Below are 14,801 nucleotides of genomic sequence, written 5' to 3'. Positions count from 1 at the left end.
ATATGCCCTTGTTTTATAATTTTGTTAACTCGTGAGGTGTGTTATTCTTACCCTTACCAAGGACACCTCGGTAGGAACGCCATTAATACCTTGGAGGGAAGACTAATCACCCTCTCTCCAAAAGTGCTCTCAAATTTTTCTGAAAAGGTATTTCATAGTGTATAAGTTGTAGATAAAAAAAAATGTGTGTAATGAGAGAACAAGTTCAAAGAAAATCTCAGAATCCATTCAGCAAAGCGGTTCTTAAAATTGGACGATTTTGACTAAAATCTTGATCTTGCGTTCTGTATGGTGGCACAAAAACGAAATTTCAAATTTGAATTTTCTGGGTTTTTTGTTTTGGTACAAAGTAAACTCATACACGGCGAGAAACCGTCTAAACCAAAAAAATCATTTTTTTGCTCTTAAGGGACTTCTAGACAGAGGTATTTCCCAAAATATATTTTAGCATACAATATTATCTTCTTATGAGGACAAAGAGAAAGTTAGTGTTTCAATTTTTTGGTATTTAAAAATTAGTTGAGTTAAGGCTCAACTTCTCTCTCTTATTAGCACCTTTTATTTTAGAAAAAAAAGTGATGAACCTAGAAGTATGTAAAGAACTTGAAAAATTAAGTGCAAATTTTTGAAGTTAGTTTCCACAAAATACCAGAAAACTTATTGTTTTTTGTAATTAAATATTTGTTTTGTAACCAATAGTTTTTACAAGCTTACTATCAAGTACCAGATGAAACTAAAATAAACATCAAATTCTTACTGCCTGAGGACGAAACTTAGTTGTTGAGTTACGCTAACCTCACGCACAGTCGCTCTTATAAATTCCTAAATGATCCCCTAAATAGAAGCCGGAGTCATAGAGCGGTCAAGAAGCCCTTGGAGTTCGCCCGTAGTTATGGTCAAAAAGCCAGACGGGTCACTTAGATTTTGTATTGACTTCCGGAAAGTGAATGCCATTACTCGGAAGGATGCATATCCGTTACCCAATATGACTAGCTTACTTGATGGGCTGCAAAGAACCCAGTATTTATCTAAAATAGACCTTAAGGAGGCATATCTCCAGATACCACTAGCCAAGGAAAGTAAAGAGCTCACAGCATTTAGTCCCCGGCAAGGGCCATTACCAGTTTACCCGGATGCCGTTTGGGCTGACTAATGCTCCAGCTACTTTCCAAAGACTAATGGATAACATCATTGACCCAAGTATGGCCCCGTATTGCTTTGCTTATCTCGATGATATCCTGGTAGCTACCCCGGACTTCCCTCTCCACGTACAGTACCTGACCCAGGTATTAACCCGTTTACGAGAAGCTGGCCTTCAAGTAAATCAAGAAAAATGTGAATTCGGGTGTCGAGAGTTGCGGTACCTGGGATTCGTGGTGGACGAAAATGGTATGCGTACAGACCCAGAGAAGACTGCTTGCATACGAGACCTTTCACCACCTAAAACGGATCGAGCCATCAAATCAAGGGTGCATAAAGTAGGGAGAGCGGAAATCAAGGTTGTACTAAATGGAGTTTCCTGCGAAATGGAGTTCGATTCAGGCGCCCGAGTGTCTACAATTAGCCGGTCCTGGTGGACAAGATTAGGTCAACCTCCATTACAGCCTCTTGGTAACCTCCAAGGTTATGGGAAACATTTATTAGAGGTTTTGGGGCAGGCTCTAATGGAAGTTGAATTGAATGGAGAGCGGAAAAAGCTGAAAGTAGCGGTAATGAAGGAAGAAGATATTCCCTTGTTTGGCCTGCCTTGGATACAGGCTTTCAGGCTGCACTTACCAAAAGAAGTGTCTATAAAAAAAAGTGAAAAATCAGGGAAAACACAGTGTTGTAAACGTAAAGGTAGGAAACATAATAAACGAATTCAAAGAATTGTTTCAGGATTCCCTAGGCACCATCAAGGGCACGCAAGCGGCCGTCCATTTAAAACCTTATGCAAACCCAATAGCATTCAGGGCTCGAAGGGTTCCATTCCCATTGAGACGACCAGTAGAACGAGAATTAGAGAGGTTGCTCCAAGCTGGAGTGATTGAAAAAGTGGACCCTACAAAGACGCCAATACTCTGGGCCACGCCTACCGTAAACGTAGACAAAGGCAATGGGAAGGTAAGGATTTATGGCGATTTCCGGGTCACTCTAAACCAGTACATTATCCCAGATATCCATCCAATGCCAACCTTTGCAGATCTCACAGCAAAGTTAGTTGGGGGAGTGGAATTTTCAATCATAGATCTCCGGGATGCCTATCTACAGATGGAGGTGGCAGAACAGTTCAGAGATTTGTTGGTCATTGCCACTCACGTAGGATTTTTTCGCTATTGCAGATTACCGTTTGGATTATCATCCGCTCCCGCGATATTCCAACGCTGGATGGAAAATTTAATAGCGGACATTCCGAATGTGGGTGTTAATCTGGACGACATCATAATAACAGGACCAACTCGCGAACAACATTTGGCGACAGTGAAAAAAGTTCTGGCGAGAATGAGAGCTGTAGGATTAAGAGCAAAAAAAGAAAAATGTAGGTTTCTTCAACCAGAGGTAACATATCTGGGGCATCGCATTGATCAGTACGGTATCCATCCAACAATGGAAAAGGTGGAAGCTATTCGTGGTGCCAAGTCTCCCTCTACAAAAAGGGAGCTAAGAGCATTTCTAGGGGCAATTAACTACTATGAAAAATTTATTCCCCATCTGCACAGCCTCTGCGCCTGTTTACATCGCTTGACAAGTTCGAAGGTGAGATGGAATTGGACTGAAGAAGAAGAAAAGGTGTTTCAAGCGACAAAACACGTTACTTATGGGTAAGGAGTGCATTGTACCATATGACCCAAGAATGCCTATGACCCTTATGTGTGACGCGTCTGAATCAGGGTTGGGGGCGGTTTTGTTGCATAACTTCCCTGACGGAACCGAACGGCCGGTGGCATACGCCTCAAGGACATTAGCGGCGGCCGAAAAACATTATGCGTCCATTGACAGAGAAGCACTAGCATGTGTATTTGGAGTGAGAAAATTCCACCAATATCTATCTCTATGGGAACAAATTCACTCTAGTTACGGATCATAAACCCTTAGAGAGATTGTTTGGTCCCAAAAGAGATCTTCCCAAAGTGACTAACAACAGACTAATCCGCTGGGCGGTTGTTCTCAATAATTACAACTTCGATGTAGAATACCGAAAAGGGTCAGATAATTCTGTAGCGGATGCATTATCAAGACTTCCACTGAAAACAGAAGATAATGATAATAATAACGATGTCGCAGATAGCTTTATTTCAATAAAAAAGTTGGAAGATTTGGAATTAACAAAAGAAGAATTACAAATTCAGACTAAGAGGGATCAAATCTTAAGCAAGGTGAGTACTTTCGTCATCACCAGCTGGCAGCCGAAACTCAAAGAGGTAGGAATAAAATATTATTTCGACAAAAAGAATGAAATAATTTTAGAAGGGGGCATACTTATGTGGAACGGGAGAATAATAGTTCCCCAGACACTCAGAGGGAAAACGCTAGCGATTCTCCATGAAGGGCACCCAGGTGTGATAGCGATGAAGTCGATAGCGCGTTATTATGTTTGGTGGCCTGCGATGGAAAAAGATATAGAGCAGTATGTGGCCAAGTGTCAAGGTTGCCAAGAGAACAGGTCAAATGTGCCTGAAGTACCACTTTACTCATGGAACATACCAGACTATCCATGAAAGCACTTAAAAAGAAAAGTGTAGACTTGAAGGTAATTAAGAAAAATTCTGTTATTTTGATCAAGATTATGTAATTAAACTACATTGTGCTTATTTTTATGTGTTTGTTAAAGAGTTTAGTCGAAAATTGGTGGAAATTGTATAACGAAGACCCTGATCGTGGATAATGACCCCCCCAAACTTTTGGAGGATGCTGCAGGTGAACCTCCACCACAGTAGGGGGGCATCGGCAGCTCTAACACACTTCATTTGCGACGAAGACATCGCCATAGTCCTAATTCAGGAACCCTGGCTAGTACGGGGGCGGGTGGCAGGACTTGGCGAGGCTAAAGGTAAGATTTTTTATGATCGAAGCCTGGATAATCCCAGGACGTGCAAATACGTTAGGGAAGATATTACGTCTTTACTGCTGATGGAATTTTGTTTCAGAGACCAGACTGCAGTGAAGGTGAAACTACGTGCGGACGAAGGGGTCAAGGAAATTGTTGTGGCCTCGACCTATCTTCCTTACGATTCAACAGCCCTCCCTCCCTCGGAGGAGATGCAATATCTGACCATCCAGTGTAGGGAGAGAGGTCTGCAACTATTGATTGGGTGTGATGCTAACTCCCACAATGTGGTGTGGGGCAGTTCAGGGACCAATCAAAGAGGTAAGCAACTTCTGGACTTCATTCTTGCTAATAATTTGTTTGTCATTAATGAAGGAGAAGAACCTACTTTCTATAATTCTCTATACGTAGGGAGGTATTGACTTAACTTTGGGGACTAGTTTTGTATCGACCCTAGTTAGGAATTGGCATGTATCAGGGGTTCCCTCGCTCTCGGATCACATGTATATAAGGTTCGACGTTGGGTTTGACTGTAAGGTTATAGAAACCCTAGGAGGACGGACTGGGATTCCTATAGACGGGATATTAGTCAAAACATTAATACAGTGAGGGACAACCTTAGGACCCGGACGGACATTGATGACGCTGCGGAGAGCTTTCAGAGCGTCATCATAGAGGCTTTCCGGGCTAACTGTGCGGAGACGATTATGCATACGAAAAGGAAGGTAAGCTGGTAGAATAATCAGCTGATGGAGCTCCGCAAAAAGGTCCGAAAACTGTTTAATGCAGCTAAAAGAAGGGGTACATGGGAGGAGTACCGTGAGGCCCTCACTTCTTACAATTTAGCCATTCGTAAGGCTAAAAGAGATTCATGGAGGAAGCTTTGTGAAGAGGTAGAGATGACCTCGGAGGGAGCTAGACTCCATCGTATCATTTCGAAGAGCCCAGGGTGTTCTCTGGGAACCATCAGAGACGAGGAAGGGGATTTTACGAAATCAGGGAGAGACACTCAATATCTTTTTCATTTCTTTATAAATTAATTTTTTTCACTTGATTTTTTGTTGTTTTTTTTTTTTTTTTACAGCAAGAAAGCACAAGAGAACCTAGAACGATAAAGTGGATTTTTTTTGATCGATTAGGAGATTTTCTTGAAGGTGTTTTGGAACAAAACCAAAAACAGATATTAAATAATGATACTTTTATGCAACCCATCATCACCAGTTGCACGACACTCATTAAAGGATTATGGACGTCGTACAGGATGGTAGCGGTGGCAGCAGGTTATTAAATATTTATACATTTAAAAGTCTAAATGGAAAAGATTAGCTCAGCGGTTAGTGCATTGGATTCTGACATGGAGACACTGGGTTCGTATGTAGCCTGTTCTTAGATTTTTTATTCTTGGAGCTTCTCACAAATCATTGTCTGGTAATGGAGATTATTTTTTGTCCGTAGACGGGCAATGCATAAATAAAGATATGGTTGCCAATGACCTGAGATGTTGACGCCTCTTAAAAAAAAAATTAGGCTCCTGCTCGGTGAAAATTGACCAAACTGCTCCATTGATCAAGTTAATAATTTTGACTTCATTGTAATTATTATCAGTATCAAAAAATATTGGCAATAATTTTGACCGAGTGGGGCCCGCTTTCCATTACCCTAGTATCTTAGTAGAGCCCCCACCAATATGACGTTCTAATTGCCATGGTGACTTGGAAAAATATGGAAATGAGAGTAAAAATCGGAGAAGGAGATCCTTCTTCATTGTCCTCTTGCTCTAGAAGGGCAACACATATGTTCCTCTCTCTGTAAGTGCCGTTTAGAAAAGTACTTATTAATTACAGAATGGTTTTGCGAGTCTTTTCAGGGCTCTTCGGAAAGATTTTGTACTCATATCCACCATACTCTTTAAGTAAAGAGTGTAAAAAAGTTTCCTCTGAGCCCCAAGGCAGTTTTATCTGAATGGTCGCAAAAAGGAACCTTTTCGCTTTGCAAAACGTTGCAAGTTTCTTTCTATGCCCCTAATTAAGTTTAACAACAAAAGGGGACCCTGTCACACCTAGCGCATTCTACTAGGTGCAAGAAAACAAAACTCTAACAGAAATAGTGATTGAGCATGTAAGAGTTCAATAGAAACAGGGTTTGGTTAGTTTTAGTCGGAGAAAATGCAGTAGCAAAGCAAGACCTTTACTAAAGTAGAGGGTTTATACTACAGTTTTATCAAGTTTAGGATCAAACGGTTGTTTAAGATACTTTCTTTCTTAAGAATTCTTTATTGTACGTTGTACTTATTGTGTAAGAGTTGAAATATTTGAGTTTAATTGATCTCTTTTCTCTAATATGAAAACTGTCAATCCTAATTTGATTTCAGGCATGAAAATCATGACAAGTCTACATAGTTGTAATGAGGATATAATTCTTGATCTAAGTGCGCCTGATCTTCCTGATTTAAGCAAAGCTAAGTTAAAAGAAAAGAAAGAAAACATATTTCAGTATTGGTATCAGTTATTCAAAAATGTGTTCAAATTTGCTATAAGGTGTGTTGCACCCATTAAAATATTTTAAATAGCTATATAATGTTTTCATCAGTTTGAGAATTAAAAGTAAAATAATTAATTAATAATTTAAAGTAAAACAATGGCTATTTTTTTCTGGTGGGTTTTACCACCCATTACCAAAATAAGCGTCGTGGTCGGGTGCGGAGAGCAAATATACTTTCTATAATTCTATACGTAGGGAGGTTATTGACTTAACTTTGGGGACTAGTTTTGTATCGACCCTAGTTAGGAATTGGCATGTATCAGGGGTTCCCTCGCTCTCGGATCACATGTATATAAGGTTCGACGTTGGGTTTGACTGTAAGGAGGTAGTTACTTATAGAAACCCTAGGAGGACGGACTGGGATTCCTATAGACGGGATATTAGTCAAAACATTAATACAGTGAGGAACAACCTTAGGACCCGGACGGACATTGATGACGCTGCGGAGAGCTTTCAGAGCGTCATCATAGAGGCTTTCCGGGCTAACTGTGCGGAGACGATTATGCATACGAAAAGGAAGGTAAGCTGGTGGAATAATCAGCTGATGGAGCTCCGCAAAAAGGTCCGAAAACTGTTTAATGCAGCTAAAAGAAGGGGTACATGGGAGGAGTACCGTGAGGCCCTCACTTCTTACAATTTAGCCATTCGTAAGGCTAAAAGAGATTCATGGAGGAAGCTTTGTGAAGAGGTAGAGATGACCTCGGAGGGAGCTAGACTCCATCGTATCATTTCGAAGAGCCCAGGGTGTTCTCTGGGAACCATCAGAGACGAGGAAGGGGATTTTACGAAATCAGGGAGAGACACTCTGGAATGTCTCATGAGGATTCACTTTCCTGAATCGAGGGTGGTCGCAACTGAGCAACTGGGTGGGGAAACCATAGTGCCCGACGAGAGTCGGAGCACTAGGGAGAACTGGACCGTTGCTAAGGTTTGCATCACCTACAACAAGGTTGTGTGGGCAGTGAGCCACTTCAAGCCCTTTAAATCCCCTGGACCTGATGGTTAGGATAGGCTAACTGAATGCATAAATACAATAGGTTTTGAGTTCTCAAAAAATAGACCCAGTGACCGTTAAAGTAAATTTTGTCTTTAACGCAAACAAACTTTCTGCAAGTACTAAACAAAAACTTACAGTTTTAAAAGTTAAGTATAAGGGTTGATTAAATGCCAAAAGGTACACAAATCAGCAGTACCCAACATTTCTTTAATACTTCATTGATATAATTTTAGTAATTTTACTGCATTAACTTTTCCTTCACATTTTTTAGAATTTATTAGATGTCACAGATCCTTATGCTGGCCATTTTCGTCTACAAAATATTTACTCTTTATTTACTTTAATATGGTTTTCTTCAATTACAATCTCAATCTAGGTGTTCTTCCCACAATGTTATACATATGTAATATAAAATAAAGAAAATAAAGATATGCATATTTTTAGGACAGCTAATTATTCCAGTATTTTACCATAAGTAAAATTCGGGGGACTAAATTAAATTACAATTGAGAAATGAGTAAATATTGTTGAATAATCTACTTGTTATTAACTGTATGTTATTTGTACTCACGAATATTTCGGTAAGACGAATTCAAGACTGAAATATTGTTTTAAATCCTCCGTGATTCAAATTTAAACAGTAGCCGACTCTAACTTAGTCTTTTTCTACTTTAACATGCATGTATATGTGACTACTCAGAATAAAGGGCATATTAAAGAGAAATCAGAAGAGTAATTTGGTATAGAGTTAAAATAAAGTACCTATTTATACGAAGATATAATGTACATTTTATCACAATGTAGGCCAGCCGCTGACTCTTCCTAATTCGCACTTACTTGAGCAATGATTCTATACGCGCACACACACACACACACACACATTCACACACACTCACAGAGAGATATGACCAATAAACTATTTGGCATAAGCTAAAGTAACGATAGCCAATCTTACCATTAATCAGAATAGTTTCACAGGATAAATTCTTTAATAAATTATTTAATAACATCAATTACGGCAGGGCCGTAGACGAGAAGACTCGCAGGTCAACAAGAGGTAACACAGGGTTTTCCAAACAGTTTTGTCCTTGTCTTACTTCCAGCAAGTCCCAACTCAGAATGAATAAAATATATTTAAAATCCTTTTTTTCAAATCAAAATCACACAGCTGTAACCATAAACATAGCAACTATAGTTCTATTGCCCAGTTACACAATTATAACTATTATGAATGAACTGGCCAGCATAAGGGTATGTGACATCTAGTAAATTCTTAAAAAATATTAATGCGGTAAAATTACTTAAATAATATCAATGAAGTATTAATGAAATGTAGGGTACTTGCTGATTTGTGTACCTTTTGGCGTTTAATCAACCCTTATACTTAACATTTAAAACTGTAAGTTTTTGTTAAAGAGATTTTTGTACCTTTTGGATAGATTTTCCTTTTTGTCTATTTTGCAAAGTTACATATCTGCTTTACAGATTTTTTAAAATTTGGAATAAGCAATTCTATTATTATAACCTGATAAGGTGTTAAATCGGAACCGTAACTATCACTGGAGAGATCTTTTTAAAGAATGGTTATAGTTGCGGTCCCCAAACCATCCTCAATAACAATTTTTTTGAGAAAGCGTTTTGAATAATATAGTAAGGTATTTGTACATAAATAGCAAAATTAAACTGCGATTTCAGTACTTCCTTTTAAGAGGAGCAAGAAAAATAAACTGCGATTACAGTACTTCTCCCTAAAAGGCAAAGATTTTGAATCGAACGACAATTCATTGATGTAAATCGGTTCACTCATTGATAATTTTAACGATTGCAGTACTTCCTCTTAGTAGGTGTAAGAGCATGATGGCACTTCACAGCCATGTAGAGGAGCTTCAATCACTTCTTCGTGCTAAATTTTATCAAAATCGGACTAAGCTTTGTAGAAATATTGGTAATAATAGTTTTAGAAAGGGCCTTATTTGGGTGGGGCAAACTTCCCTCCTTATGAGGCATAGCGTCGAGACTTTTAAAGTGCAAATCTGTACAAAATTTCGATTCGAATGACACTTTATTCATGAAAATCGGTTCACGTGTCGATAACTTGAAACGATTGCTATACTTCCCCTTAACAAGTGTAAGAGCAGATCGTCACTTTATTGTTACGTAGGGGAGCCCTAACTCTATCATCCTACCAAATTCTATCAAAATCGGGCCAAGATTAAAACTGTCCGGTAGGACAGTTGTATAAGGGTTGACCATCAAAAACTGCACGAAAAAGCGTAACGTTGAAAAACACCCAACTTTGACAATTTTTTTCTCTTTTTCTATAAAAGATAAAATTCCCAAATTTTCTTTAAATCTTACTCCAAACCCTCCTTTATAACTGTAATTTTTTTGCAACCACCCAGATCTAATAAGTTTCGAGAAAAAAGTTGCCGAAAATGAGCAAAAACGGCTTTTTCAAAAAATGTTCTTGTTCTTGTTCTTGTTGTTGTTGTTGTTGTTGTTCTTGTTGTTACCTTTTTTGTAAACAACGTAGCGCCTAAACGCGTGAACCGATTTTCATGAATGAGGTGTCATTCGATTCAATATTTTATGTAGATGTGCCTTTTGGGGGTCCCGACGCTGTACATCGAATGGGAGAGGAGTTAGCCCCCTTTATGTAAGGCCCCCTCCAAAATTATTATTACTAATTACTCTGTAAATCTTGGCCCGATTTTGATAAAATTTGGTAGGATGATAGGGTTAGGGCTCCCCTACGTAACATTAAAGCGGCGATCAGCTCTTACACTTGTTAAGGGGAAGTATAGCAATCGTTTCAAATTATCGACACGTGAACCGATTTTTATGAATGAAGTGTCATTCGAATCGAAATTTTATACAGATTTGCACTTTAAAAGTCTCGGCACCGTGTCTCATAAGGAGGGGAGTTTGCCCCACCCAAATAAGGCCCTTTCTAAAACTATTATTACCAATATTTCTATAACGCTTAGTCCGATTTTGATAAAATTCAGCTCGAATAAGTGGTTAAAGCTCCTCTACGTTGCTGATTCTCTTGCTCCTACTAAGAGGAAGTACTGCAATCGTTTAAATTATCAATGAGTGAACCGATTTAAATCAATGAATTGTCGTTCGATTAAAAAATCTTTGCCTCTTTGCCTTTTAGGGAGAAGTACTGCAATCCTAGTTTATTTTTCTTACTCCTCTTAAAAGGAAGTACTGAAATCGCAGTTTAATTTTGCTATTTACGAACAAATACCTTCCTATGTTATTCAAAACGCTTTCTCAAAAAAATTGTTATTGAGGATGGTTTGGGAGCCGCAACTACAATCATTCTTTAAAAAGATCTCTCCAGTGGTAGTTAACACCTTATCAGGTTATAATGATAGAATTGCTTATTCCAAATTTTAAAAAAATCTGTAAAGCAGATATGTAACTTTGTAAAATAGACAAAAAGGAAAATCTATCCAAAAGGCACAAAAATCTCCTTAACAAAAACTTACAGTTTAAAATGTTAAGTATAAGGGTTGATTAAACGCCAAAAGGTACACAAATCAGCGAGTACCCAACATTTCATTAATACTTCATTAATATTTAAGTAATTCTACTGCATTAATTTTCATTAATAAGTTATTTTTTAGAATTTATTAGATGTCACAGACCCTTATGCTGGCCACTTCATTTATAATATTTTTTTGTTATAATTATGATAAATCACATATATGTACATGCATGTTAAAGTAAAGACAAAGTTAGAGTAGGCTACTGTCTTGAATTCGTCTTACTGAAATATTCGTGAGCACAATTAACACACAGTTAATAACAAGTAGATTATTCAACTACAATTACTGATTTCTCTATTGTAATTTAATTTAGTCTCCCTAATTTTACTTATAGTAAACTACTGGAATAATTAACTGTCCTAAAAATATGCATATCTTATTTACTTTATATTACATATATACAACATTGTGGGAAGAACACCTAGATGGAGAATGTAATTGAAGAAAACTATATTATTTGCGATAAAGCCAGATAATTATTACCTATTATTATAAACGTTTGACTACTTCATACAATAACAATTACTTTAATCGAAGAAAGAACTTAAACCGACGATTTTTATTTAAGAAATAAAAATAAATAAATAAAATAAACAAAATCATTGATGTAAGTTGGTGTAAGCATTTTTTTAAACAAGGTTTTGAATTTTTTAGCCTCATATTTTTATTTTATTTTTTATAACGTTTTTCTTTTTAACCTGTAATTAATAGTTTCATTATTATAGATAACTAGATATTACAGTCAATCTACAGTGCTAATTGAACATATATTTTGTAGACGAAAATGGCCAGCATAAGGGTCTGTGACATCTAATAAATTCTAAAAAATAACTTATTAATGAAAATTAATGCAGTAGAATTACTTAAATATTAATGAAGTATTAATGAAATGTTGGGTACTCGCTGATTTGTGTACCTTTTGGCGTTTAATCAACCCTTATACTTAACATTTTAAACTGTAAGTTTTTGTTAAGGATAAATATTGAGGATTAATGGGATGGTGCGTTAAGCATCTAAACAAAAGATCGCATGATTTCCTCTTACTCTAGAACTGGTTAATCACATACTTATGGTATTTTTTTGTTTTAAATTTTCTGCATTTTTAGAAAGTTGAAAAGTATTTAAATTCCCTAAACCCTATGAAGTTTGATAATCCATATAACACAATAAATGGTACCTAAAAAGAAATTCCAATTTCACTTTCTCTTGGAATCGAAGATGAATTGGTGCAATCAGCCTCTTTAGTGAAACCCCTAAGATTCAAAGAGTAAATTAAATGTTTTTCGTGTTGATTACGTAACACAATAAAAAATAATAAAAAATAGTAATTTTTGGAATATAATTTTTTGTACTTAATAAAAAAAAAGTTTAGCAGCTTTATAATGAACGCCCCCCTGGGTACTGCTGCTCTGTGAACATATAGATCTCAATTTCAACGCATTTCTACTCAAATCGTAAATCTTCTTACTCAGAAAAATCAACAATTATATAAGATGAATTTCTGCAAATGTTTTCATATTCTTATTTTTTTGCTAAAAAGGTTTTAATTTTTCTCTCTACTCATGCTTATGTTATTTATTTTAAAAAATATTAGCAACCTATTTTTGTTTTAGGGATGTATGTAGAGAAGTCAGGAGTCAGGTAATTAGCGAAATGTTCCGATGGACTTCGAAGTATCCTTCCTTTCTTTTGGGGAGAAGATGGAAAAAATATATTCACTGGGCTTTACGGGACTCAGATTCATTTAATTGAGAACTTGCTTTCAATGTAAGAATTTAGTTTATTGCTGCTATTTAATTGTGGGGTTTCCTTATTATTTCATTTTTTTTTCTTTTTACTTCAATAGATGGTGAATTATTTATTTAAAAATGAGATTGATAAAGCAAAACAGATTGATTTATTTGAATGTCTAAAAATTGAATTTATTTATGTATTACAAAATATGGATGGAATGCCTCCTTACAGATCCATTTGTGTGTGCAACAATTTAGCTAAGTAAACAAATTTTTAGAACTGATTTCACATAATTCGTTAACATTGTATATTTTTGTTTAATTATATTTGTTAATAAACATAATTACGTCTTTCGGAAAATGAGGCAATCTTAACAAATTAAAAATTTAGCTGAATTGGATGGGCTGTTCAGAGTAGCGACTAATACTATAACAACTGATGATGATGTTGCGGATTGCGGTGACCTCGACTCTGATTTATCTTCAAAATCTGAGATTTCTTCCAAAGGAAGTAAGAAGAGGAAATTTACTGGGCGTCACGGGTCATTAGATCCTTTTTTAAAATCAAGCAGCCGGAAACCTCCTCAGAAATAGAAGACTCTAAGAAAAAAATCTCTAGTATTAATTTAGGTAATTTGCATAACTCTGGTTTTCATTTTCAGGATAATAAAAATTTTAATATTGCTTTTTGGAATGTTAACGGGATTAATTCTTTATTTAAATTAAATTTTGAAGAAATTAATATTTTAACAGAGAATGATATTATTTGTTTATGTGAAACATGGGATTATAATAAATTTATCAAACCAGGCTTTCTAAGTTAATATACTTTGGTTACGAGTGATGCGGTTAAAGTTTATTCTCGTGGCAGGGCTAGTGGCGGCCTAATGTTGCTTATTAAATCAAAATATGAAAGTTCTGTAAATATTATCAATAAATCGGCTTACTGGTTATTTATTTCGCTTAAAATAGATTGCCACCAATTTATTATTGGAATAATTTATTTTAAACCGGATATTGATGATATTCTTACCTTAAATTTATTTAAAACTGTATTGGATGATATTATTTCATGTTATGGATGTCACAACATTATACTCGGGGGTGATTTTAATTCTAGAATATCCAATCTAAATAATTTGGATGAGGAAATTTTTGAAAATTCTTTTCTTGATCCTAAAAGAAGATCGTTAGATCAAAAAGATGATAAAAGGGGTGGTCGATTGGTGCAAATTATGGAAGAACTAGGCTTGTTTGTGTTAAACGGGCGATCTTGTAGCGATTCCCCAGCTAAATTTACATATATAGCACCAAAAGGAAGTAGCGTAATTGACCTAGTTTGTATTAATCCATTAACCTTATCGTTGGTAATTGATTTTAAAGTTTTAAATATGTTTTACTCTGATCATTCTCTATGCCAGCTCAATTTATCGACTGACATATCTTCTATTGTTAATCAAGTGAAACGACCTCAATCTAAGTTTATTTTAAAGAGAAACGATTCGTCTAAGTGGGACGATTATCGAAAGGCCCTATCGATTGTGCAATGGGATACTATTCTGTTGAGCAAAGAAATTAATACTCTATCTAATAATTTTATTACTACTTTATCCCAGTCCCTGGTAGCCGCAGATATCTTATGTTCTGTCTCTACTAAAAGTGTTTCTAACACATATAAGAATCAGTGGTTTTCTGAAGAGTGTTATGATGCGAAAAGGGAAGTTAAAAATCTTCTTATGTTATGTAAAAAGAATAACTTTAGCCGTGAATCACTTCCGTTATTTTTGGAGGCTAAAAAATATTATAGAAATTTAATTCGGACGGCTAAATCTAATTATGTTTTAAAAATACAATCTTCCTTTAGAGATACGCGTAGTTCTAAAGAATTTTGGCAAACGATACAAAAATTCAGAGGGAAAAAAACGTATATGAATGAGATTTCTATT

General features: G+C 36.1%; 1 protein-coding gene across 1 annotated transcript; it reads left to right on the top strand.

Annotated features, from left to right (window-relative positions):
• Positions 1-2,953: 2,953 nt before the first annotated feature.
• LOC141462120 (uncharacterized) lies at positions 2,954-13,463 on the top strand. The gene is made up of 6 exons (XM_074143726.1): positions 2,954-4,030; positions 4,128-4,348; positions 5,112-5,307; positions 6,399-6,564; positions 12,736-12,889; positions 12,969-13,463. The coding sequence occupies exons 2-5, from the start codon at positions 4,298-4,300 to the stop codon at positions 12,872-12,874; spliced, it is 552 nt and encodes a 183-aa protein (XP_073999827.1). The 5' UTR covers positions 2,954-4,030; positions 4,128-4,297; the 3' UTR covers positions 12,875-12,889; positions 12,969-13,463.
• The last annotated feature ends 1,338 nt before the right edge of the window (positions 13,464-14,801 follow it).

This window comes from Rhodnius prolixus, unplaced genomic scaffold (genome assembly GCF_049639745.1).
Source record: "Rhodnius prolixus isolate KJV_2025 unplaced genomic scaffold, Rpr scaffold_1, whole genome shotgun sequence".
Classification (NCBI taxonomy): Eukaryota; Metazoa; Arthropoda; class Insecta; order Hemiptera; family Reduviidae; genus Rhodnius; species Rhodnius prolixus.
This window is presented reverse-complemented; position numbering and strand designations above follow the sequence as displayed.